The sequence below is a fragment of the Canis aureus genome, chromosome 20 (assembly GCF_053574225.1).
Source record: "Canis aureus isolate CA01 chromosome 20, VMU_Caureus_v.1.0, whole genome shotgun sequence".
Lineage (NCBI taxonomy): Eukaryota > Metazoa > Chordata > Mammalia > Carnivora > Canidae > Canis > Canis aureus.
Genome location: NC_135630.1, coordinates 57,084,581 through 57,112,135, shown reverse-complemented (window position 1 = coordinate 57,112,135; position 27,555 = coordinate 57,084,581). Strand labels below are relative to the sequence as shown.

Genomic DNA, 27,555 nt, shown 5'->3' with positions numbered 1-27,555 from the left:
TATGCCTACAGAAAAAAATGTGTGATCAGTCTAACAATTATGATCAGACATCATGATGGCAGAAAACACAATTCAATCTGACAGAGGATTTACTAATAAGGAGATGTATCCAAAAATTTATATTTTGCTCTGAGAGGTAGTAAGTACAACTTAGTAGTTTAGAAGACTAAATGAACAACAGTTGGGAAGACTGCATAGATTTATGCTTTAGTTAAGTCTTGGACTAGAAAATATCTATGGTCCACCAAAATTCTGATATTCTGTAATTCTACACATTTAAAGATCTACTAGTTTTCAACTTTTTGTGCTTTTGTTCTTCAACAGAAACTAGAAGATACAGAAAGGTTTTTTCTATCTCCCTATAAAATGAAAGATGATTATTCTCTAATATACTGCAACGAATATAACAAGTTTATTATTTTTAAAGATTTTATTTATTTATTCATGACAGACACACATAGAGAGGCAGAGACACAGGCAGAGGGAGAAGCAGGCTCCCTGCAAGGAGCTCGATGTGGGACTCCCGGATCCCAGATCCCAGGATCATGGCCTGAGCCAAAGGCAGACACTCAACCACTGAGCCACCCAGGAGTCTCAACAAGTTTCTTTTGAAACTATAAAAGAACTCTTCTTGCAAAATAGTAAGCATATTTCTAGAAGTTTCAACACTACACAATTTTGGATTTCTTGTACTAATTAATAAAGGCAATTCCTCTACCCAAACTGGTTAAATACTAGAGAATCCTTGTTCTCAACACTCATTCTGCTGACACTGTTATGTCTGGGACAGTGACTCTAGGATGGTTCCTCTAGAATCTCTCACATTGATATCTCAGGGATCTAATTCTCCTTTATCAATGAAGTCAATATAATGTTGACCTATCTCAAACCAAGGTTTGTAAAAATTTGCTTGGTCACATCTAATTTTTTACTGCTTGTGAAGATCAAATAGACTGATCAGCTTTAGCAGGATGGATTATGGGTTATCCATATCCATTTACAGTGAACTCTAGAAAAAGATTATAGAGTTTTAAGGCTGGAAAACCTCAATGAAGTGCTCTTATTTACTTTTATCATTTTGGAGATGAAGATTCATTTTCAAAACAAGTTCTTCCCTAGCAAATGTTTTCCTAAAACTTGGAAATTAAGGGAAAAATTTTCTCACTGAAACATAGGAATTGATCTGAGGGTTGTATGAAGTCTACTGAAGATAGCATGATTCACCGAAGAGATTTCTGATATCTGATTTCTCATATGGGTATAACTTCATGGAATAAATGCAATGATCATTTGGATTTCCAGTCCTATGATGTTGATTACCAGGGCTAATTAGTTGGTTTCTTACTATAATTAGGCTGCCAAGATTGGCCGCAGGAAAAGAATACACTGACAATGTCAATTCAAGTATTCCAGTCCATGTAATGATTACATTTAGTGCCATAAAATTGTATGTGGTCACACTTTGGCTTACTCAATGTCTCAGTCAAGTCACCTTAAATGCACCTAAGAGGCTGAGTAACGTGGTCTTTAAAGTAGGGGGCCAAAGCCTAGATGGAGACCAAACCAAAAGAACCAGTATTTCCACATCAACTTTAAATGGACACCTTTGTTTGCTGAAATTCTCTGGAATAGTCCAAAGTCTACATGCCAGTGGTAGAGTTAGAACCAAGCTTTCTGGATCTACTAAAATTTGACCTCATGCTTAAAAAGCATTAGAACATTAGCACTGGCAGCTCTCATGTGCTCTGAGGACCATGGGAAACCATTGTTTTTTCAGCTGTTTGGTCATTCGGTTTCTGGTAAAGTTTTATCACCTTCACTAACTATATAAAGAACATGCTCTAACTTATAGAGTGGAGAGGGGGATAGGTTTCTTTCCATCAAGCTGCAGAGCAGTACTGAGTTTCTTATACAATACTATCAGAAGGACACTGCTTCCTATCTTCCTGAAGGAGATGTCAGGCAATTAAAACACTGCCTCGTATTTCCTTCTCTGGTGATTCTTGCTCCTTTCACAAAGGTTCTTCTGCCTGGTTGATAAGTACCCTCTTTATGTCTCAGGTAACAAGAATTCAATACACTGTTTACAGTTAAAAACATCCTGACATTTCTTTCCCGTGTTAACTATATTTCTCAGCTAATTGATGTTTTTATGTTGCTATACAGTAAACTTTTATTGGGTAATCTGGGTTTTAATCATTCTGTTAAAATTATCTCTGGCTATTCTAAGGCAATCGGTATCCACTTGCATCATTATTATTATGCTGACAGCATCAATCTGAGAGAGCAAGAACTATCTGCAGATACAGTAGCCCCAGATTATTATGACACAGGATTAAAAATCTGCAAAATCTGAATCCTACTACTTTTTTACCTTAAGAAAAAAAGTTCTGCCATTTAGCACTTTCTCCACCAGAAAACAATGGAAACCAGTACTTAACAAAAAGGTTCATGATATTTATTATTTCTAAGACACTTCTGAGTTGTCTGATTTACTTGTTTACATAGATTCATGATTCAGCATTTTTAGCAAGTACATTTAGAATACACAAATGAATAAATTACATACAAAAAGTAATGTTTTAAAAATATAGTCAGTTAAGCACTAAATAATCAACTATTTATATCAGCCCATCTGGTGTTATATAGGTTGTGCAGAAATTAGGAAAAAAACTTCAAAATAAAACTACTACCTACAGAAACTTAAAATATGGCAATCAAGGCAAGACAAATACAATTTTTAACAAGAGAACAGTGTCAGAACTTTAGAACTGAGTATTAGTGCATTAAGATAGAGGGCAGAACTATAAATTACTCCCTTCTAGGAGTACCTATGTTGCTAGCTTAAGATATAAGGATAAATTCTGAGGACAGATCGTGAAGGAAATAGCAACAAGAGGTAGCAGAGGATGAGATGAAGAAAGAAGATTCTTCTAATACTACAGGGGATATTTAGTAGGATGCGGGCTAAAATGGATGGATGACAATGAGAAAGCCATTGGTGATCTGGGTACAATTTCAGTATACTGAAATGCACTGGGGTAGGAGTAAAAGTTAAATAATATGACTAACCTTTTAAAAATGTAATGGAAAGAAAGAGAAAGAAAAAGAAAGAAAGAAAGAAAGAAAGAAAGAAAGAAAGAAAGAAAGAAAGAAAGAAAGAAAGAAAGAAAAAGAAAGACAAAGGGTGGCAGTTTACTGAGAAAGATGAAGTCAAATAAAAGGGTCTCTTGTAAATAGGGACCCTTGGCAAAGAGAGGAAGATGGAATATGCAAGGAATATACAGGTGCATGAAGAAGAGTTAGAATTAGAAATTTAGGGACTGAATGAAAAGGGATCATGTGGAGCTAAGAGAGTAATTCAGAAAAATTAAACTTGAGAGGTCTGTGGATTATCTAGGTGGGGATGGCAATAGCACGAAAAGAGAAAAAAGAAAAGTCCTGGAGCTTGAGAAGGAGGTCAAGGGTAAAGATACATATATATATAATATTCACCCTCATAAAAATGCTTGCTAAGGTGATATTAACCCCAAACACATAGGATAAAAATATCAAGAACAGAATTTCGAGAAACTCTAATGTTTGCAGAAATTAACGAAAAGGACTCAGTAAAGGACGATTAGAAGGAATGATCACAGAAAATAACACACACACCCCCAAAAAAATCAGAAGAGAATGAAGTATATTCAAAAGACCAAAGGTGATGAGTTTCAAGAAATAGGAGCGCTCAATTAAAATGAATGAATGGGGACTGAAAATAGTCACAGCATTTGGCAACAGGAATCTTCAATAATGGCTTCATTGCAGCAGCCTCTACAAAATGATGGGGGCAGAAGCTTTGTCTCAGTCTTTTATGTCTTCTCTACCAACCTAACAAATATTGCTTTAACCACAAACTTGATTCCTTGCCTTGAGATCTGCTACTATGTTAGCTGCCAAGAAAGGAAAATAAAGAAATTCATGAATCCACATTTCAGGCACCTAAAATAACAGCCTTTGGTATCTTTAATCCTTTATCCTAATAACAGGACCATTATCTTGTCCCTAAGATGAACCTCTACCTTTCTCTACACTGCTGAAAGCAGGTGCAATCATTCTCTGGGCCTACCCAGTTTTAGGATTTAAAAGCTTGTCACTGAGCAAAGAGAAGTAATAGGATATTTTACTGACTATACATGAATCATTAATTGTATTGTTCACACACGCTTTTTGTGTCCCCACTTAGAGAAGAAGCTCCCCAAGGGCAGAACATGTGTCATCTCTCTTGTTCACCGAAGTACTAAATAAATATTACTGACAGAAATGAAATAAAGCCAATTACAGAACAGAGAGCTGAAGGCTTCTGATGATACAATTTCAGCCACCACGAGCAATTTCTGAGCAATTATGGAAAGTAGCAGAAATGCTGAAATAAAGACTATATCTAGGATTGCTAGAAAAGTTTGAATATTAAGAAAAATGAAATTATACCTAATGTCAGTGGATCAAAACCTCAGGAAAACTGTGAGCACTAGTAAGAATATTTTTGGTACTTAAATCTGATAATTAAAACAAATTTCCAATAAAAAAAAGAATCTCTCAAAAAGCCAACTAAGTTGAATTTTACAAAATTCAGTTTTTTAATGTCTTTTTGACTACACATTAAATATTACTTTCCATCCCAAGGCGGGCGGGGGGGGGGGGGGAGGGGAAACTGGTAGAAAGGCTAAATGTGCAGCAAAGTCCTTTTGCCATGGAAAAGTTATTTAAAGGACTCAAGTTGGGAGGTAAAGGAAGATAATGAATTTCTAATGGGCAAATTAATGAAAATTGTTAACAGTCTACTGTAAAACATTTATTTCTATAACTTCTTACATCAATAACAATTAATATATATTAATATACCACACAAGTACACCAGAATTTTTTTTAAAGTAGTTTATTTTTAAAATCCAATTACAATATCTAGAAGACGTTCATAATAATAAACTTGGAAAACAGAAAAACAGAATAAAGAACATAAAAATCACCAATAATTTGATCACCTAAATAGAACCGTTAGTGGTATTTTGTTGGGCTTTCCTGATCTTTTATTCAATGCACACATATAAATGTAATGCTTTAAATGAATCTCATAGTTTTGTCCTTAACAATTCTGTTTCCTTTTTTTGAACTCTAACATATAAGGAATAATTTCCATTGATATTCAAAATAATGGTTTTTAATGGCTGTGTGATATCCTACCCTACACACAATTTGTAGGTTATTCTAAACATCCTTGTTCAAAAATCTTCGACATTTTCGCTATTTTTTTTTTTTTGAGAATGATTCCTAGAGGTAGGATTACTAAACCAAAAGGTATAAATATTTTAAGGTTCCTGAAATATGCTGCCTAATTGCTTTCCAAGAAGGCCATACCATTTTTAATCCTCTCTACCATATTTAGAATGACCCACTAAAGAAAATTATTTGTGAAGTTTCTTCTTCACTAAAAGTTTTAAATAGTATATAAGTAAAACTAAAATACATCTGAAATGACAGAGTACCTTAATAAATCTAAGCAGCAAGTAAGATTTGGTATGAGCTATCTGCCTTAGAAACACAACCAAGCAAATTTAGCCTATGGAAAGGATGAAGAAGATATTATATAGCATTGCAGCTAGTATTATTTTTATATCCAAAAAAGAAGAAAGGTCAGAATAGTACTCTTCATACTTATTCAAAGACATTATGCTTAAGTTTTCAGTTCCAGGAATACTGTAAATAGAAATTCTAGGATGTCAGTAAAATTTAAAAGGCAGTATAATACAATATACTTAGGTCTAAAGAAAATGCAAAATAAAGCTGCTAATTGGATTAATAGTAAGACAGGAGACATTTTTACAAGGTACAGTACCTGATTAGAACTGGCTTTTTCAAGTCTGTCAATCATAATTTCAAATTGCAAAGGCTTAATTTCCATCTTTCTGTTAAGTCTATTTAATAAGGTCTCATCTTCTGAATCCATATCATAATCTGGTTGCTCGTTGTCTAGATTAAAGGCTAGAAAAGAAAAGAAAAATTCTTCAAACTGAGGAGAAATTATGGAGTTATATAGTGTTTATATTTGACCATATAATATTCCTAAATTATAACACATAGACCAAAGAGGAGCTCATGAGCTGACATCTAAAAATCAGTTTCAGAGTATACTTGAAGCTAATGTAATGCACACGTTGTGTCAACTACTGTAAAAAGAAAAATCTTAATTCATATATGACTTAAAATAACAGAACACAGTAAAAGCAATAAAAAATTAATTTATTCTAAAAATAACAGATCACAGTTAACTACTGAATGGGAAAAAATACTTGCAAATGACATATCTCATAAAGGGTCAATATCGAAAATAAAGAACTTATCCAACTCAACACCAAAAAAACAAATAATTCAACTAAAAAAAGGGCAGAAGACATGAACAGACACATGAAAGGATACTCAACATCACTCATCACCAGGCAAATGCAAATCAAAACTACAAAGATACTACTTCACACTTGTCAGAATGGCTAAAATAAAAACTCAAGAAAACAGTTAAGTGTTGATAAGGATGTGGAGAAAAAGGAACTGTTTGGCAAGGTTGGTGGGAATGTAAACTGGTGCAGCCACTGTGGAAACCAGTATGGAGGTTCCTCAAAAAGTCAAAAAACAGAACTACACTATAATACAGTAATCACACTACTGGGTATCCATTCAAAAAAATATAAAAACACTAATTCAAAGGGCTATATGTACCCCTATGTTTACTGCAGCATTATTTACAATAGCCAAACTATGGAAGCAGCCCAAGTGTCCAACAATAGATGAATAGATAAAGAACATGTAGTATACATACAATGGAATATTACTCAGCCACAAAAAGAACTGAAATCTTGTCATTTGCAATGACATGGATGGAGCTAGAGAGTTTAATGCTAAGTGCAATAAGCTAATCAGAGAAAGACAAATACCATATGATCTCACTCATATGTAGAAATTAACAAACAAAACAATTGAACAAAGCAAAAAAGAGAAAGACAAACCAAAAAACAGACTCTTAACTAGAGAGATTAGATGGCTACCAGAGGAGACGTAGTAGAGTCTAATAGGTGAAGGGGATTAATGGTACACTTATTTTGAGGAGTACTGAGTAATATACGAAATTGCTGAATCACTTTATTGTACACCTGAAACTAATATAATGCTGTATATTAACTACACTGGAGTTAAAAATTAAAAATAAATACCTTTCACTAACTGAAAATAAAGCATCACGAAATACATGCCTTTTGGCATATATGTTTTCATCAGCAATTATTAAGAGAGGATATGTTTTTTTTTTTTAAGATTTTATTTATTTATTCATGAGAGACACACAGAGAGAGGCAGAGACACAGGCAGAGGGAGAAGCAGGCTCCATGCAGGGAGCCCGATGTGGGACTCCATCCTGGGTCTCCAGGATCACACCCTGGGCCAAATACAGCACTAAACTGCTGAGCCACTGGCGATGCCCAGAGAGGATATGTATTTATCAAAATGGTAGTTTGGTAACATGATGAAAAGCTATAGAAGAAAATTAAGAATCTAGAAATAAGGAGTGCTTCGCTGGTTCAGTCAGAAGAATATGCAAACTCTTGATCTTGGGGTCATGAATTCTAGCCCCAGGCTGGAAGTAGAGATTACTTAAAGAAAAACTTAAAAAAAAAAAAAGAGTCTAGAAATAAACTCCAGTACAAAGTGTATGATAAGTAATGGCATTTCAAAACACTGAGGACAAAGCAGATCATTAATAAAAAAGGGTTATACATACTAATTATCTTTAAAAAAACTTAAGTTGGAATTCTACTTCATTCCTAATACAATATATTATATATTTAATAAAATGTTATAGTAAAAAATAGCACAAAAAAATGCAAAAAGGAAATGCAAAGGGAAAACGTATGGTCAGGTACAAGCTCAGAAGCCATAAATCTGATCAAATACATGCAAACACAAAAACAAGATATGTGTCACTAATCAAATAGACTAAGATCTAAAACTTGATGATACGCTATTTTGGAATGAATGGGGGAAGAAAATCTCAAATGCTGTGAGGAGGAAATGAAAGCTGGTATTAGTTCAATTAAAATACATACTCTCGGACTTGGCAATTCTATTTCTGGGAATTTATCCTATAAATTCATACATAGAGACAAAGATAAATATACAAGAGTATTAGATGTGACACTGTAAGGAGTAACAAATATAAAACAATAAAACAATAAAACAATAAAACAATAAATAAATAAATAAATAAATAAATAAAACAAATAATGTACATGGGAATAGAGAAACGTGATGGTTTGTACATACATGAAATAGAGGAAGCTCTGAAAATGAATGACAATGATATGGAAAGAAACCAATCTTAACTGGTGACAAAAGTTAGGGTACACAATAGTGTACATGTGCATTTAGACATATTTTTAAAATAAAATAGTATATGTATACATATATACTATTACAAAAGCACAGAATATTCTTTAAGTTTTGTTTGAGAGAGAGAAAACACGAATGGGAGAGACAGAAAGAATCTCAAATAGATTCCGCGCTGAGCAGGAGCCCAATGTGGGGCTTGATGTCACGACCCTGAGATGACAGCCCCAATGGAAACCAAGAGTCTAATGCCTAATTGACCACACCACCCAGGCACCCCCAGAATATTTTTATATAGTGCACAAATGTGTGTTTTTAAAGGGTAAGGAGAACACACACACACATACACACACACTCTCTCTCATAAACGCACAGAATACTTCTGGAAGGATATACAAGGAAGTGATAACAGCTTTCCACTTCTGGGAGGGAGGCTGTATAGATAGGGAAGTAAGTACAATCTGCTGTTTGAATATATTTAAACATTTACAAGTTGACTGCTTATAGTATAGAGAATTTATAGAACAGAGGTGGTCTAAAATTAGCTGATAAAGCACATATCACTTCTAGTTGCATGTAGCTTTCAACATCCCTTAGATTTCCTTTTACTTAAATATATTCATAAGCAAGCATCCAACGGGCATAGCTATATAGTGGAATGAAAATATGAAGAATCCAGGAGAAGAAATAATACAAGAAAATTTCCCAGAGCCAAAAAATGACAAGAAGTTTTCAGATTAAAAGGGTTTATTGGGGGCGCCTGACTGGCTCAAGTCTGTTAGCCATCTGCCTTTGGCTCAGTCATGATTTCAGGGTCCTGAGATTGAGCCCCCTGTGGGGCTTCCTGCTCAGCGGGGAGCCTGCTTCTCCTTGCTTGTGCTCTCCTGTCTGTCTGTCTCTCTCTCTCAAAAAGATAAATATTTTAAAAATAAAAAAAATAAAAGGGTTATTGCTTATAGCAGCATTATCAACAATAGGCAACTATGGATGGAGACAGAGAGAGAGAGAGAGAGAGAGAGCGAGCGCGTGAGCAGGAATGAAAAGTATAGGAAGAGTACTTTTTCAGCTTCTCTCCACCCCTTCACTCTTCCCCCAGCCAAGGAAGGAATGACTTAAACTGAAAGGTGAACTTGGGAGGAAGACCTAATTACTTTAATATCTTTGGGAGCATAATCTTTTAATGGTTCTTCCTTCTTCTGAAGAGATGCATTCTAATCAGCCCTCTACTATGTGGCAAACATAGGTGCTGATTCTGCCCTTGTATAGGGAGAACTGCTTTGTCTCCAACCATTCCCCAACCAGTGGTGTGGTAATCTTGTCTAATTCAGGGGTTAAATATGAGAAAGTCTACTGAGGTCATACATCTATGTCTTGTCTTCCAACACCATCTTTATTAGTAACAAAACTGAAATTTTATGTGTCCATGTCTGTTTCTCAATTAGTTCTAAAGTAGAAAAGATAAAAAGACTGTTACTTTTGCCCTCCTAAGCAAAATTTGCAGGCTATCCAGTCAACATTGTAGGTTATTCTCAATAGTTTATTATATAAGTGGTTATGCTTTTTTTTTTTTTTTTTTTTTTGACTCCAGAACATTCTACCTTCTTCTGTATTTCGGTCTCCATCATATGGCCCTTAAGATTATATTACTCTATGCTCCGAATTTATTCCGCTCACCCTATTCTGTCTGGTTATTTCTGTAAGTTGGATGCAATAGCACATGTGGCATTAGGTATTCCCTAACACAATGAATGTAAGCCAAATGAGAGGGCTCTAAATTCCAGGCTTTGTAAAAGCAAAGTAAAACAAACATGGATAATTTCCCTACCTTAATTCTGTGAATTCAGAACTCTTCACATAAACCTATCCTTATATTTACAGATTCAATCACTGTATCTACCAGCCTGTGAACCCACCTATACCACGTTTGATACCATGTGACGTTCCATTCCACAGGCAACTATACCAGAGATGAGTAACTGACCCTTGAACACCCAACTAGTAGGTGATCAGTGACCTATGAAATGGAACAGGGTTTAAAGCATACCTGGGCCAGACTTCCTCTAACAGAAATGTGAACATAAAGATTGCTTCTGGTTAAATAAGGCAGAATGAACACACAAATATGTGCCTCGAAATCCCAAAATAAAAGCAGAACAATTTTTTTTTCAAGTGGCATTTATCTTTAGAGGTGATGAGAATGAGCAAGTAAGAATTATCCATCAACTTTTCAGACTTCTAACTGAAACATAAACAGTCCAGCCAGGGGAGGAGAGGGTAGGTAGAAAGAACACAACTAGAAGCAGGAAAATTCCCCTTATCCATCTAAAGACTTAAGGAGAGTTGAAATTAACAGTTACTCTCTGAATGAGCGGGTAGGTCGTCACTTCTGAAAACAGGAAGATTAGTTAAAAATCTTTATATGGATAATTAGATCTTTCCTTCATCTACTGTAGCTAAGTAACTACTCTTCCTCCCAAATGGTAGAAGACTGATGGCTTATTCTGCAAAGGCTGATTCAGAGACCCTATGGGCTCTAGCACAGCAGGCATACTGAGGGAAAGTAAAAGGCTTCATACCAAAGGATTTGAAAGATTAAACAGAAGTCTACATGTTGAATAGTGAATTCTCCCGGCACTCCCATCTCACCCTGCCATCTCTACCTCCCAATTCTGCTATAAAAACAAAAACAGTGTCAGCCACCCAAGAATAAGAAAATTGATCAATCCCCTAAAAAACACCCTCAGATAAATGATCTCACTCAAATATAAATGGGCAGTCAAGTAATCCAGATATTTGAGGAAAGACAGCAAAACATCATAAAAAAAGGAATAAATAAAAAAAAAATCCTCACAGAAATATTATTGCATCCATGAAACAAGAACAGAAACAGGATACTATGTTAAGGGAACACTTAGAGAATAGAAAACTAAAAGCAAAAAATAAATAATATCAGATTTCTCAACAACACTGGATGTCAGAAGACAAGTGTTCAAAATTCCTAAGGTAAAAAAAAAAAAAAAAAAATTCCTAAGGTTGACAGTTTCCAAACCAACCTATAACCCTCTCTGTTCATAGTATTAATCAAGTATGAATGAATCTACAATAAAAATATCAGACATCCAAGAACCCGCCCAAAATGCACCTTTCCACATACCCGTTCTTAGTAAGCCACTGGAAGATGTATTCCACTAGAATGGAGTAAATTTAAAAGTAAAAGAAAAGTATGGAATCCATGAAAGAGGGAAGCAAACAAACGAGAGAAGTAAAGAAATTACCAAGATGATGTATGATACATAACCATACAGCAAGCCTAAGAGCAACCAGTCTAGCATAAAGCAGCAAAATTAATGGTTACAGGAAAAACATGTCAATAGAGGGAATAAAACTGACAGATTATTTAACTGTTTGAACATATTAAAAGAGTTACACTTCATTTGAATTGAATTAATGAAAGGCACACAGAAAAAGAAACAAAGATGTTTCCTTTGAAAATAAAAATCTAAGAAAGGAAATGAAATCACTGTTAAGTAATTGTTTCAGCTGTTAATATTTGCAGAATAATACTATATACGCTAAGTATTGATTTAACAGTGTAACTACAGCCAAAAAATGGGACAGAGAAAGTGTGCTGAGAAGTGAGATAAGAAAATTTTAAATAGAAGAGAGAATATATTTTAAAACTTTTAAAAGATAGTTATGTAAGCCCACTATTTAGAAATATAAAGGTAAATACCAAAAGAAACCAAGGATTTGAATGCAGCTATCCCTCAGAATGGGGGAAAGACTGCCCTTATAAGAGGAAAAAAATTTCGGGATCCCTGGGTGGCACAGTGGTTTAGCGCCTGCCTTTGGCCCAGGGCGCGATCCTGGAGACCCGGGATCGAATCCCACGTCGGGCTCCCGGTGCATGGAGCCTGCTTCTCCCTCTGCCTGTGTCTCTGCCTCTCTCTCTCTCTCTGTGTGTGTGTGTGACTATCATAAATTAAAAAAAAAAAAAAAAGAGGAAAAAAATTTCAACTAAACCTAATGATATGTGTATTCATCTGACAAAAATATGTGATTTAAGAACTTAAAAACCCAAGCCCCTCCAAATCCCACAAACACATTAAGAGTGTTAGTGATGGGAGCAAAGAGGTGAAAAAGTCCCATTTAGAATATGGGCCATGGAAGACCAAAGCTGTGATACGAGGAATGAGGAGAAGGAAACAAGTAAAAGATCTCCAGTTCTAGTTTATAAGCATTAAGAATCCTTACACTGAGGGGATCCCTGGGTGGCGCAGTGGTTTAGCGCCTGCCTTTGGCCCAGGGCGCGATCCTGGAGACCCGGGATCGAGTCCCACGTCGGGCTCCCGGTGCGTGGAGCCTGCTTCTCCCTCTGCCTATGTCTCTGCCTTTCTCTCTCTCTCTCTCTGTGTAACTATCATAAATAAATAAAAATTAAAAAAAAAAAAAAAAAAGAATCCTTACACTGATTCCTCCTTTTTTGATTCAGTTGTTTGCACGATCATAAGCAACCTTATAGCCAAAAGTGCCTATTTAATACTTTAACACTTTGTAAAAACAATGTTCCCATGAGGGTTGGTAAAATTTTTTTGAAGTTTTAAGTTTTAAGCAGGACTTTATTTTTCCTGTGATTTGTGTGTAACCCTAAACATTTCCATTTAGTTTTCACTAGCTTATTAATAAAATCCTAATTCAGTTGTTGCTTCTAAGTACTGTGAATTAATTATAATTACTCATAACAATGTTTACCACTGACGCAATTCCTATTATTTCTAAATAAACACTTCATATACATTTTCTCTAATGTTCACAAAACCTGAAAAGGTATGGTTATTTGTATCTTCATTGAAAAATGGAATTGAGATTTTAGAGGTGTTTTAATTAGTTTGTACTTTGTCACATAGAATTTGAACCCACATATGCTGGATTCAGAAGTGCGTGCTGTTTTCCCTTTACCACAATTTGCCTAAAAGGATTACATTTATATGTTCTTCTAAGGGTCTGTGGGTTGTTCTTAGGACTCATTTGTTGTAGAGAAATTTTAAATTTTAATACACTATAATTTATCCATTTTTCCTTTATGGTTTCTGCTCTTTGCCTTAAGAATTCTTTATCTTTAGGTCGTAAAGTTATCCTCACTTTTTGTTTTTTTTTCTAAAAATGTTAACATTTTGCTTTCCTTATTTATTCCTTTTTACTTTTTTCTATATGGATAACCACTGTCCCAGCACTATTTATCAAATATTTTCATCCTTTCCCTACTGATCTGTAATACCTCTTTGACCAGACATCAAATTTCCACATATGTAATGGGTGGATGGGTTTCTTAGCTTTTTAACTTTCCATGGGTCAACTTATCAACGTATCTCAAACCATAAAATTTTAAGTGTTAACTATAAAAGGAAAGAATCAAATTAGGGCAGAGCAGATGGGATAAATGGCAACTAGACTTCTCTGAATATGGCTTACTTTATAGATAGGACTTTCAGAACGAATTTTACGTAATATGAAGCAAAATAAAATCTTAGAACAAAACCCAAGAATAAAATTAAATGGAATAAAGCCAACTGTCACTTGAGTTCTATTACAAGTATCTTTAAAATACAGTAAAGTTACATTTCTAGTAGGAAATACTCTCAGAGCAAAAGCAAAAATGAGGCCAACAACCAAAAAACTTAAAACTATTTTTGACAATTATATTGCTGGTGCACGTGCTGGCATTACTATTCTGAGACTACTGTGGTGTAAAGTGGGATAAAACCTGGTAAATTATGTAGACATTCTTAGATGTGAAAGAAAGTTTTAAGTGTGTAAAATTAAAACCCTATAGTCTTAAATTAAAGTAAGAAATATTAGTATAAATTCATGATGTATTTTATCTTTCAAATTTTAAAAGTACCTATTTCCTTATAAGGTCCACTAAAAAGTCTGAGAGACAGTGGCCAACTTGGTAGCAATGAACACACTCCTAGTGCCTAGACTGTAGTCTTCAAATATGATTTCCCACTAAAAAGAACACAAGCTGCCTGGAGAAATGGGTGCTTTCAGATCTGAGCCAGGAAATACAAAGGTAAGCCTATAACATCTTACTTTCAGTACAGTACAGCCATGTTAAAAGGACTTCAAAGCTAACCTGAATGTTTTTTTACTACTGGCCAAAAATGGATAGGAGTATCAATAAAGGTAATAATGTAATGAAATGAATCGTACAAATAGTCCATGATCCATAACGATTCTAAAAACAATAAACATCCTCATAGTCGCTTTTGGAAAGTACTAAGAAACCAACCTCCATCAAATAGTATGGAATTTTTGGTTCTTTCTCCCTCCTTTCGTTTTGTTTTTAGGATCTAGAGACTCCCCACCCCTAGCTCCCAGCACATGCATATAGATAGGGTTGTACATGCAATGGAGGCCCATATAGGCTGGAGGCACTGTGAGGGGTTCAGGGTGGTAAGCGGTGCCCTATCAGTCCTTGGACTTCAGTGTGAAGTGACTCCATCCTAGGGTGAGGAAAGGAGGTGGTATTTCAGAGAGAATGAAGTGGGGAGGAGACCTGAAATGTGATTTTCTTCATTGTTTGAGCCTCCTGCACAAGCAAAGGCTGGCCACAGGTCTGACTCAGGCCATTTCTCGTACCTGCAAGTGATATGGACAAGTTGTTCTGCTGGGGAAGCCCATGCCAGGGCATGGGAATTGCTTCATTCCAGACTACTTATGAGCACAGGGCCTCTGCCAGAGACTTTTTCCTAAATGACTCTCACTGTGGAGGGAGATGCTCATTTTGGTGCCTCTGCAGACCAACTAGAATATACTCTATGTTTTTTCTTTTTTCCATACTGTATGATTTTATTTATGTGAAATGTTTAAAAAAAAAAAAAAAGACATGCAGAGAAAGATCAATGTTTGCATAGGACTGGGTGTGGGAAAAGGAAGTGACTGTAAATGGACATGAGCTTTCTTTTTAGGGAGATGGAAATTAAATTACAACAAGAGGCAGGAGTGGGGGGACCCGGGAATCAGGATGTGATGAGTCAGGTTAGCAAGAGGGTAAGGAAATTTAAGTCCTAAGGGAGAGGATGAAGAGATACAGTTTTCAGTTTGGCCAATCACAGCGGAAAAGCATCACAAAAGTTCTCACACGTGGAGTGTGCTCTGCCCTTTAAAAACTAAAGCTAGATATTCTGTTCCACTGCAGTTATATGCTTTGTCAGTTTATTTGTGAGCTCAAACCAATTCACAAAACACTTGTGCCCACTCAAAAGGGGAGCAACTATCAGATCTCTATATGGGGGGATCCCTGGGTGGCGCAGCGGTTTAGCGCCTGCCTTTGGCCCAGGGCGCGATCCTGGAGACCCGGGATCGAATCCCACGTCGGGCTCCCGGTGCATGGAGCCTGCTTCTCCCTCTGCCTATGTCTCTGCCTCTCTCTCTCTCTGTGACTATCATAAATAAATTAAAAAAAAAAAAAAAAAAAAAGATCTCTATATGGGCCAGTGAGTTTTTGTGTTTATGTTTTTCTTTTTAACACCTTTATCAGGACATTAGCTCTACACCATAAAATCCACATGCCTTTAAGTGAATATTTAACATATTTACAAATGACTTAGTGTATATTATCACCATCAAACCACATCAGCCTAATTGTAATGTCCACCCTTCTGTGATGTTGTCAGCCATTAACGATCAAAACCTTGATCTGTTAATTCCTTAGGGGCTGCAAAATAGTGATATTCTATCATTCCTTCTTGTTTTGTGTTAGCTGGAATACTTCTATAAAGAGAAATACCACCTCTTCCCAGAGACCCTGAGATACAGCTCACAGAAAAAAAGGTAAGATAAACACTCAATTCCCAGTTATATTAAGAAAATGCTGTTTTTCTTTTAGGGACTGGTGTAAAAATGATATTGTGCTTATGTTCAAAAATTCCCAGACGACAGGACATTGGATTAGCTATATAAAATCATGAGGTGGGGAGAAATGGTGTAGGGAAACAATATTACAATGTTGAGTGATGAGTTCATGGCAATTTGTTGTACTACTCTTTTTACCTTTGAGTATGTTGAAAACTTTTTCGTAACAAAAGCTTTTTAAAAGGTAACTATCGGTATCCCTGGGTGGCGCAGCAGTTTGGCGCCTGCCTTTGGCCCAGGGTGCGATCCTGGAGACCTGGGATCGAATCCCACATCGGGATCCCGGTGCATGGAGCCTGCTTTTCCCTCTGCCTGTGTCTCTGCGCCCCTCTCTCTCTCTCTGTGACTACCATAAATAAATAAAAATTTAAAAAATATAAAATAAAAAAAAGGTAACTATCTAAAATATATAAAGAATCCCTTAAAAAAAAATCAGTAAATGATGCAGAGAAAAGTGGATCCAAAGATATGAAAAGGTAATTCACATTGCAAAATGTTTAACATCACTGTAACTGGGGAAAGGCAAATTTAAATCAACAAAATCCATTTCATATCCATCAGATTGGAAAAAATTATAAAGTTTAATAATAATAATGTTATAGGAAAAATATGAAAAAAAAAACCCAAGAACTCTTAAATACTACTAGTGAAGATACAAAACAGAATAACCAGTTTGGAGGGCAATTCTGCAATATCTAGTAAAATTAAACATGCACATTCTAGAAGACCCAGTAATTTCACTTTGTAGGTCTATCTCACAGATGTATCCATTAATATAGACAAGACATGTATAAAGCCACTCATTCATTGCTGCATATCACAAGAGAAAAAAAAAAATCAGAAAAAAACTAAATGTCCATCAATAGAACAGATAATATTTACACAAAATTATATTTATAAAATGAAAACTTATGACATCAAACAAGCACACAAATGTTCATAAGCAACTTTATTCATAATAGGGAAAGTTGGAAAAAAAAAAACCCAAATGTCTTTCAACAGGAGAAGACTTAAACTGTGGAACATCTATACCATGGAATTACATTCAGCAACGAATAGGACCAAACTAATGATACATGCAACAACTTGGATAAATCTCAAGGGAGTTATATGCTGAGTGGAAAAAAGCCAATTCCAAAGGTTAAGTACCATAGATTCCATTTATATAACGTTCTTGAAATGACAAAATTATAGAGATGGAAAACAGATTATAAAACAATGTTGATAAATGCACATATCTCACAAGAGTCTTATATCAGGATTAAATAATTTATGTGTATCATATAGTATATAGTAATAGTATACTGCAGAAAAAAAGGTACTTTTTTCTATTTCTCTGGAGGCTAAGACCTCTCAGAAAAGAGTCGTTACATCTCTTTCTCTAGCTTATTTTCTTAAGGCTACAATTTGTACCCCAATGTGCTTTTGATTTATAAAACAAAGTCAGAAATGCTTTGACAGGGACATGTAGGTGGCTCAGTGGTTGAGCGTCTACCTTCAGCTCAGGGCATGATCCTGGGGTCTGGGGATCGAGTCCCAAATCCAGCTTCCTGTGAGGAGCCTGCTTCTCCCTTTGCCTATGTCTCTGCTTCTCTCTCTGTGTGTGTCTCTTGTGAATAAATAAATAAAACAATCAGAAAGAAAGAAAGAAAGAAAGAAAGAAAGAAAGAAAGAAAGAAAGAAAGAAAGAAAGAAAGGAAGGAAGGAAGGAAGGAAGGAAGGAAGGAAGGAAGGAAGGAAGGAAGGAAGGAAGGAAGGAAGGAGGGAGGGAGGGAGGGAGGGAGGGAGGGAGGGAGGGAGGGAGGAGAAATGCTTTGACAGAATCTAAAGAAACTTTTCAAATTAACTCATGGTTTAACCTTGTATTCAGTCTGGTCATACTTGGGAATAGTTTTTTTTTTTAATATTATTCTGTGAGTCCATACATGTGAAATTCTAACTTAAAGCAAAAAAAAAAAAAAAATCCAAAGTTGGAGGCTGGTTAAATGACTGACAGGGATGTCACAAATGGTTTCTTCTATAAGTTTTACCTACCAGGGAGGAAAACATGGTTTCAGGAAGCTATCAGTGGGTTTAAATAAGTATTTTAGTTAAGATAATAAAAATCAAGAAATGGCGATCTATGGCCTATGAGTAAAATCTGGCTAGCAGTTTATTTTTGGTAAGCCTGTGAATATATAAAAAGATTCTTACATTCTAATTACATTTTGGAGTAATTACCAAAAAAATTCTTTTTAAAGAGGAGAAGAAAGTAAGAAGTAAAATATGTGGTAGAGACTTATGTGATACCCAAAGCCCAAAACATTTTCTATCTAGCCCTTTACAAAAAACTTGCTAACCATGATCTAGATTAGTAAACAAAAATTAACTGTTTCTGAAACACTGGAGTATGCAAGATAAGCAAAGATTTATCAGGGGAGTAGTTTTCAAAATTTCACTCTTTGTGGAGTACAGTTTCTTCTCTTGTAAGTATCTCTCAGGCTCACCACCCATTTTAAGAAAATAATCAATAATGGTAAGCTACCAGGAGATACTCCCTGAAATACTCTTAGGAATGTGAACCAAAAGCATGAAATCTGTTGTCTAAAAATGAAATCGTCCTTAAGGATGGTCTAGATCTGCTAAGTTGAGGTCTGAATTTGGCCAGAAACTTACTTCCAGGTCTTTGAAGTCACCTGCTTCTTTTTATGAACTTAAAAAAGTCAGCAAGATCTACTCACTAATATTCAGAATGAACCACTATAATTTATTAATATTATGAAAAAGTATAGGGATCCCTGGGTGGCGCAGCAGTTTGGCACCTGCCTTTGGCCCAGGGCGCGATCCTGGAGACCCGGGATCGAATCCCACGCCGGGCTCCCAGTGCATGGAGCCTGCTTCTCCCTCTGCCTGTGTCTCTGCCCCTCTCTCTCTCTCTCTCTATGACAATCATAAATAAATAAAAAATTTTTAAAAAAAGTATAGACATTTCCACTGTAACATGGTATGAATTCCTAAAAATATTTTTATATGTAAAAATTATATACTAAAAACAGCAGGCTTACAAGAAAAATCTACATAACTTAATTAGAGACCAAACAAATTGTAACTGTTATATTAGTATATGTGCCATTCAGAGTGGCTGGCTACTATCTCAAGGGATACTAAAAATGCACAAACATAATAGAATGGAATTGCTGGCTGTGGGTACTGAGACAACACAGATTATAACAGACTCTTCTGCACTGGGGCTCCAGAAGTAAATGCAACCTGCCACTAGCTAAGAGTTGTGCAAGGCTGGATGTAACCCTCATGGGAAAACAAAAGCCTAGGTGCAAGCACTCATTTTTAATTTTCCTCAATATGTAGTTGAAAGGGCTCTTGCATGTGCAACAACCAAACTAAAGCCTTTGTGCCTCCCTTTTGAAAATTTTTAATTCTTCCCTCACTATTCCAGTCCCCTTTGGCAAGGAAAAAAAAAAAAAAAAAAGATTCCGGACAACTTCCAAGTAGTACTGACATCATTCACAGTGTGAGTAATCATTGCTGAGCTAACTGGTATTAAAGAAACACACACAATGTAAGAGACTAAAAACTGTATTACTGAGGACAAAACAAGGATAAAATTTTATCTAGATCACATGTCCTGATACTATTTTTCTTATAAGATTCTAAATTATACAAATTCTCTATGCCACAACTCTTTTTATAAATAAGTGAGGTATTATTTATGAATCTTACCAATCAATAAATGAAATGTACATAAAAGTATTTTACAAGCACTCATCTATGTAATTCTTTAGTTATCCGTTACTATTCATGTCCAAGTTGCACCCAAAGGGGTTTCTTCTTTTGGGGTGGGGGTTATAAAACAAAGTTTGACTTTATTTTTTAAGATGGTAAAATACACTAACATGAATTTATCATCTTAACCATTTTTAAGTGTACAGTCTAGCGGCATTTTTTCATAATGCTGTGTGACCATCAGTACCACCCATCACCAGAAGGACCCAGAGTTTTTTCCATAATTCCATACTAGCATTCCTTGTTATTCTGCCAAAAATATGGAGATAATTAGTACTGTATAGAAATAATACCTATCTCTTACATGCATCACAGGAACCATCTGTAGAGTTAATCAAAAGATGCCTGTAAAACACACGAAATTCCTGGTCTAGGACCACATCGATTTGTTATTAAGTGCTTATTTAACGGATCAGGTAGAGACAGAGGGGCGGGACGTGAAGGTATTTACCCCTGTCCTAGGAGCTTCAAAGCCTCTCGCTCTGAGGATGATAGTACGGACTGTTACTGCAAAAACTCTCTTGGATAGGAAAAGAACTTTATGAGGAAAAGAACCATGGTTTTCCTCACAAACACACTGTGCCTGGTCATTGGGCTCAAGCACTGTTTATCTTTTAACAAAGTGTGACCCTGTAGCCTTTGAATTACTTATCATATCCAGTTTAAGCTTTTTCTGATTCAGGCGAGCAGTTTGGCTCCATGTCACCCTTCTTTCTTTTAGTTACTAGCAGTAAAGAAGTAAATTTAGGTACCTATTTCTGAATGTTAGTTCTGTGGAAGGGACTTCCACCACTGCTGGATACCGTATGGGAGTGATGAAAAGGATTCAATGACCCTTCCAAAGGAGCTAACCCCTTAAAAACAAGTCTGTCAATGATCCCTCTTGTTCTTTTTCTACCAGCTCCTGTGTAGTATGGCTCTAGCAAAGAAAGAGGTACAGAGAGAGAGGGGAAAAAAAAGCCATTCTGCTATCAAAAAGAGTTGACCAGAGAATACACTATCAGTATTCCCAAACATGTCTGTAAAACATGCACCTCACATACCAAGAGATCTGAAAAAAATAAAAATAAATAAATAAAAATGCACCATGAAGGAGATAAAAACACCAGATGTGTATACTGCTAACAGACTGAACAAAGCAGTCTGGATTAAAGGAACAGGAATGTACTCTACCATATTTGGGCATGTTTGTTCAGAAAATATCACTAATATAAAGATTTACCAAAGAAGCCCTATATATTGGTCACCTATGTACACATCCTCACTTTCAAAAACTTATAGAAAGACAGGATAGCAGTTTATAACAGTGGGGCTTTGCATTTCTTCTTTCTACCCAGCATACAGTAACGAGCATCTTTCAAAAACAATGAGCTAACTAAGGTCATCTATGTGGTCTACAATGCATGTAAGTAATAAACTGGTCTGCACCAAGACCCAAGAGAAACCACTGTGCTCACCAACAGCCCATAATACCTGGCAATGGCACAATCCTCACTTACACTGTCCCTGACCATAGGGGTGATGTTAACTCCCGAGGAAGAAGAAATTTTACACAATACCAGTAAAAAAAATTTTTTCAAAAAATATTAATAATAAAAATTTCTGAAGAAGTTCCTTCTTTAAAGCAGAAGCAGCTTCTTGAAGCCATCATGTTAGGGTATGGCCAAAGCGGCCAACTGGCTAAAGCTGATAGCTATTTTGTGGAGAGCAGTAATTTTGGAGTTCCACCTAAGGAAGACCTCTTCCCTCTCATCTTAGTTCATATAATAAAGTAGTCTATTCTCTCTCTGTGTAGCTCTCATGAATAAATAAAATCTTTAAAAAGAGGGGGGGGGTGGACACCCCCGGTGGCTCAGCAGTTTAGCGCCACCTTCGGCTCAGGGTGTGATCCTGGGGTCCCGGGATCGAGTCTCACACGTCAGGCTCCCAGCATGGAGCCTGCTTCTCTGCCTCTCTCTCTCTATCTCTCATGAATAAATAAAACCTTAAAAAAAAAAAAAAAAAAAAGAAAGAAAAAGAAAGTAGTCTATTAAGGAAACAAATCTAACAAAAAAACCAAAGGACAGTTAATGTGATTATTAAAAAGTGTGTGAAAGGCTGTCAAACCCAGCTTGAAGACTTCCACTGAAGGGGCAGACAAATGTATTGCTTGACAGCTGCTTCCTACCTTAAATCCATAACCCATCAATATACGTTCTTCTCTCACACCTCTTATACTTCATTTACTTCGAAATTAAAAAAAAAAAAAAAGTTTTTGCCTAAAAATTCACCCATCCACACACATTTGATATAGCAGCAAACTGTAGGCAAACTTTATATAGTTTGATGTAGGAGCAACCAGTAAGCAAAACTCAGATTTAAAACAGTATAAATAAGAATGGCAATTCCAGATTAAAAGTTTTTTTATCATCAAAATTATTCCATTTCTAATATGGAACATTTTTAACCTAATGTTACTTGTCTTCTGGACAGGAATCAAAGAAAATAAATTAAAGAGGCTGTAAACACTAAAGGCAGTGAGGAGAGAGACAATATTTATTACTATCCTTTCAGTCCTTTCTGTAGAAGCTGATTTTTCTCTGAACTGAATATATATTCGAGGGTCTATAATTTGCCAGGTACTAATAATTCTATAGAAAAGAAGAATATGGATGCCCAGATACAGTGTTTCCTGAGTCTTAATTTTTCTTTTAATTTATGTGCAACCTGTCAAGTGGAAAACTAGAATAAACAGAGATATGCTGGCAGATCCAGACTCCAATTAGCATAACCCAAATTATACAGTAGTTACTCTTTTCTTGTAAATAGAGATAAAAGCCTTAAAAATTAACAGTTCCTAAGGGTGGTCACAGACCAGAACTCAGCTGTTCAATTAATCACATAATTCCTTTTCCTCATGTTGGTGGAAAAATGCCAGGTGTGGGGGAAAATTATGGTTACTCAAGCAATATTTTTTTAAAGATTTATTTATTTGACAGAGAGAGAGAGAGCGCACACAAGTGCACACAGCAGGGGGAGAGGGAGAAGCAGACTCTGCTGAGCAGGGAGCCTGGTACGGGGCTTAATCCCAGGACCCTAGGATCATGACCTGAGCCAAAGACAGACACTTAACCAACTGAGCCACCCAGGCACCCATAAACAATATTTTAATAAAGTAAAAATCTCACTGTCATAAAGTAAAATCTGGATAATTTTCATTTTTAGAAAGTTTTTTCTTATTCATGAAATCTATTTTGAATTTTCTCCCTCTTTCAACTCTTCCTCTCTCCTTTTCCCTGTCATCATTTTCTCCCTCTGCTGGAGCTATATTAAAAAACAATACAAAACAAAAAAGTAAGTTGAAGATCAGACATACCAGTTAATTTACATTAATGCAAATTTTTAAAAGTTACATAATTTAGAGTCGGAAACACCTTATCTTACAGATCAGAAAACTGAGAGGTTAAGAACTTGGTGAGTTGAACACAGGTTTTAGGGTTTTGATTCATAGGGCTCAGAATTTATCCCATTACAACACACAGACACTATTAAATCCTTCTAATCATAGCAACAGTAATGAAAAATTCTTTGAATTTCAAAGGGAGCAAAAATATAGGCATATCAAAAGATTGTTTTTGTTCTACTTTGGACTTAAATGTTTAAGTTTATAAATTATATTTAATAAACAAAGACAATGCACATAAAACAAGCAGTTGTGAAACGGATGTATTAGGCACTCAAGGATTTATTAAAAAACAAATGTGAAATATTAAAAAGAACAAACTCTAAGAGTTTTTTACTTAAAAGTTATTTCAAGACAACATTTCCAACATTTACCTATGAATTATCAATGGTGATTTTTTTTTTTTTACTGTAAGAAGAAGCAAACTTCATCTTTATTAACTAAGCCCCTACTTTCATACATCTTCAAGTTTCCCAAGTGTTTAACTTCTGGAAACTGTTTGCCAATATCCAATCCCTTTAATTCAGACAACAAAGTTAAGACTGAGGTACAAGTACACCTTGTTTGTAAAGGGTCTTCCTTTCAATGTATTAACAACAGCACTTTTTAAGAATGCCATTTATTTACAAACTCACTGGTGTTATATCTTCTTCCAACTGTGCATTTCCTTTCTTATACAACTTTCCAAAATTACTTTTATTAATCCAATGAATCCAGTAACAAACACTAATGACTGTATCTCAAGTACACATATATGATAGGCTCCCTTCTAAATCAGAATAGATATCAATGCCATATAGCATCAAGAAGTATATGCAAAGGTACTCCAGACAAAGGAGCAAGAGCACAGAAATGGAATATGCTTAACTACAAAGAAACATAAATTACCAATAGTGAGTCTGGATAGACTTCAACTAGCAGAATAAGGATTCAGAACTATATATCCATGGAAGTTGTATGCACATATGTAAAATGTATATATATATTTTTAAGTAGAGTTGAATAGTTTTATTACAAGTCTTAGATCAGCAATGCTACTGTATCATCTAAATCTCAGTTAGATGGACCTAGTACACACTGAAGTGAACTCTGACTATGTGGTAGACTTATGTACTAGGAAGCAGTTTAAATAAAACATTTTCCTAGAATCCCAAATATACTTCTTAATCCAAAAGAAGTCCAGGGATCCGAGAAAGGCTCTGAAGGCTCTCTTTTATATGAGTATCATCAAAGCATCTAAATCAGTATTTCTCAAACTTTAGCATTCACCAGAATCTTCTGGATGACTTCTTAAATCACAGATTACTTAGCTAGACCACCAGTATCTCACCAAGTCTATCTAGAGAAGGGCTTATTAATTTGCATTTTTAACAAGTTCTCAAGTGATGAGAAGCAACATTTTGAAAACCTCTGATCTAAACCTAAATCATTGCTCTTAAAGATAACAAACTTTATTTATGCCTAATTTGAAATATGCTGAATTTTTACAATTTTTAAATTTTTAAGGTCCTCAGGGTTCAAATAACTTTCAAAGATAGATAATGACAACTTAGTGTATCTCAAAGTTCAAAAGCAACATCTCTGCCTCTGCTTGGAGCTCTCCAAGGTTCTGAGAGCCTCCAAGCCTAGCATTTCTCAATTGTGTACCAAGAGACCACGAGTGTAGATATAGCCAGGACTCTTTTATTCCCCCAAGATTATCTATTTTATACAGAGAGAGCACCCGTGCAAGGGTGGGGGGAGGGGCACAGGGAGAGGAACAGAAAGAGTAGCAGACCCTTGCTAAGCATGGAGCCCAATGTGGGCGCTCGATCTCAGAACTCAGAGATCAAGACCTGAGCCAAAACCAAGAGTGGGACACCTAATGATCTGAGCCACCCAGGGGCCCCTAGCCAGGACTCTTGACTTTCATTCTCCAAGATTTCCAACAACTATTTAAGACTCAGCCAGAGACCTTACTTATATTCCCTACCCAGTGTACAAATAAAGTGAAGTACAGAAGAATCCAAGATGACTTCTGATCCAAATCTCTCTGACAAAAAAAAAAAAAAAAAAATCCACTCCAGATTTATAATGGAATAAGGATTATTTTAAGCCTTTGGCTGGCTAGTCAACTAATAACTACATCCCTCTCCCACTCTGAAGAATTCACATTTTATATAAATAACAAGTATTACTGGCCAAAATTAGTAGCAAAGATGACAACCATGGGAACCACAAACCATTAGAATGGGTAAGCGGATTCTTTGAATCTTTCAGGGAAATTTTCATCTTTAGAGTGGGTCTACAGCCTAATGATATTAGACAAAACCTAAAGGATGTAATGGTGATTTAAAATTAAAAAGTCAAGTATATAAAGATAATGATCCTTTTATTCTCCCTCTAATTATGTTTTTTCTTAGTCATCTCTCTCCTCCTTCAGACTCTTCCTCTCTTGTTTTCTAACAACTCAATAGGTAACTGGGCAAAGGACTAACAATTCAGGAGATAAACATGCTAACGGCTCCTAAAAAAGTAAGAAAAAGACTTAACCACATTCATAAGGAATACATTAAAACTATACCAAGAGAAATTAAAGTCTGGGTTTTGGTCAATAACTATGTCCCAATATTGGTTTCTTAGGTCTGACACAGTAATGTGTGATGGTAATATTAGAGAAAATTGAAACCAGTAGTGAGGTATAAAGGAACGCTCTACTACCCTTGCAACTTTTCTATAAATCTTAAGTTTTTCCAAAATAAAAGATTTATTTAAAAGAATAATACACTAAGGTATATCATCTCCCACCTATTAGAATGTAAAATTTTAAAATCCAAAAGCAGTCTTTTGATAAGGCTATGAGGAAGTAAGTACTATCACACATTGCTAGTGGAAGTGCAAAGTGGTATAACTCCTATAGAGAGCAATTTGGCAATTTCTGTAAGAAATAGATACAATCGCACCTTTATGAAATTCTGTATATTCAAGTTATTCACTTAGATACTATTCGTAATAAAGACTGGAAACAATCCAAGTTCCCTTCTATAGGAAATTGGATAATAATCTGGCACATCCAAACACAAAGGACTATTATGCAACAGTAAAAAAGAAATGAGAACATGTTCTACATGCTGTTATGGGAGGGGATAATTTCCCGACTATACTCTTAATAAAGAAAAGGAAAAGAAAAAAAAGTCAAAGTGTCAAAAAATATATATAGTATATTAAATTTTGTGTAAGAGGGGATATAAAAATATAAATTCCTATGTGGCTTTATTTGCATAACAAAACCCTAAAAGAACACATAGCCTAATAAAAGTGGTTTCTTATAAGGGAAGGGTGAGGGCAGCCTGGGTGGCTCAGCGGTTTAGCGCCTGCTTTCACCCCAGGCCATGATCCTGGAGACCTGGGATCAATTCCCACATCGGGCTCCCTGCATGGAGCCTGCTTCTCCCTCTGCCTTTGTCTCTGCCTCTCTTTCTCTCTGTGTCTCTCATTAATAAATAAAATCTTAAAAAAAAAAAAAAAATAAGGGAAGGGCGACTGGAACCTGTTTTTTACATACTTTTTATTTTGTTTTTTTTTCATACTTTTTATTTTGAAATCATCTGAATGCATTACCTATTAAAAATAAAATCTGGGATCCCTGGGTGGCGCAGCGGTTTGGCGCCTGCCTTTGGCCCAGGGCCCGATCCTGGAGACCCGGGATCGAATCCCACGTCGGGCTCCCTGCATGGAGCCTGCTTCTTCCTCTGCCTGTGTCTCTGCCTCTCTCTCTCTCTGACTATCATAAATAAATAAAAAAATAAAATAAAATAAATAAAATCTATTACTTTGTGAAAACAATTTTGTGTTTTAAAAAATATTCTGGGTCAGTGATCTCCATGTACTACCTGAGATTCTTCCCTACTTTCTGTTCAGACCTCCTATCTTTCTCATTCACTCTCAATGAATCAAATCATTCAGTAACATGGAATGGGGGCAAAAGCCTCACTTAGATATCTGGGTGCAGTCAGTATCTT

General features: G+C 35.7%; 1 protein-coding gene across 8 annotated transcripts in view; it reads right to left on the bottom strand.

Annotated features, from left to right (window-relative positions):
- Positions 1 to 27,555, bottom strand: part of EPC2 (enhancer of polycomb 2) — a 127,547-nt gene that overhangs the window by 31,699 nt on the left and 68,293 nt on the right. For all 8 annotated transcript variants that reach the window (XR_013359413.1, XR_013359412.1, XM_077861649.1 and 5 more), the window contains one exon: positions 5,876 to 6,021. Coding sequence is in view for 6 of the 8 variants with exons in the window: in XM_077861649.1 (XP_077717775.1) it covers positions 5,876 to 6,021 (146 nt within the window). In the remaining 2 variants the exon portion in view is untranslated. The remainder of the gene's footprint in view (positions 1 to 5,875; positions 6,022 to 27,555) is intronic.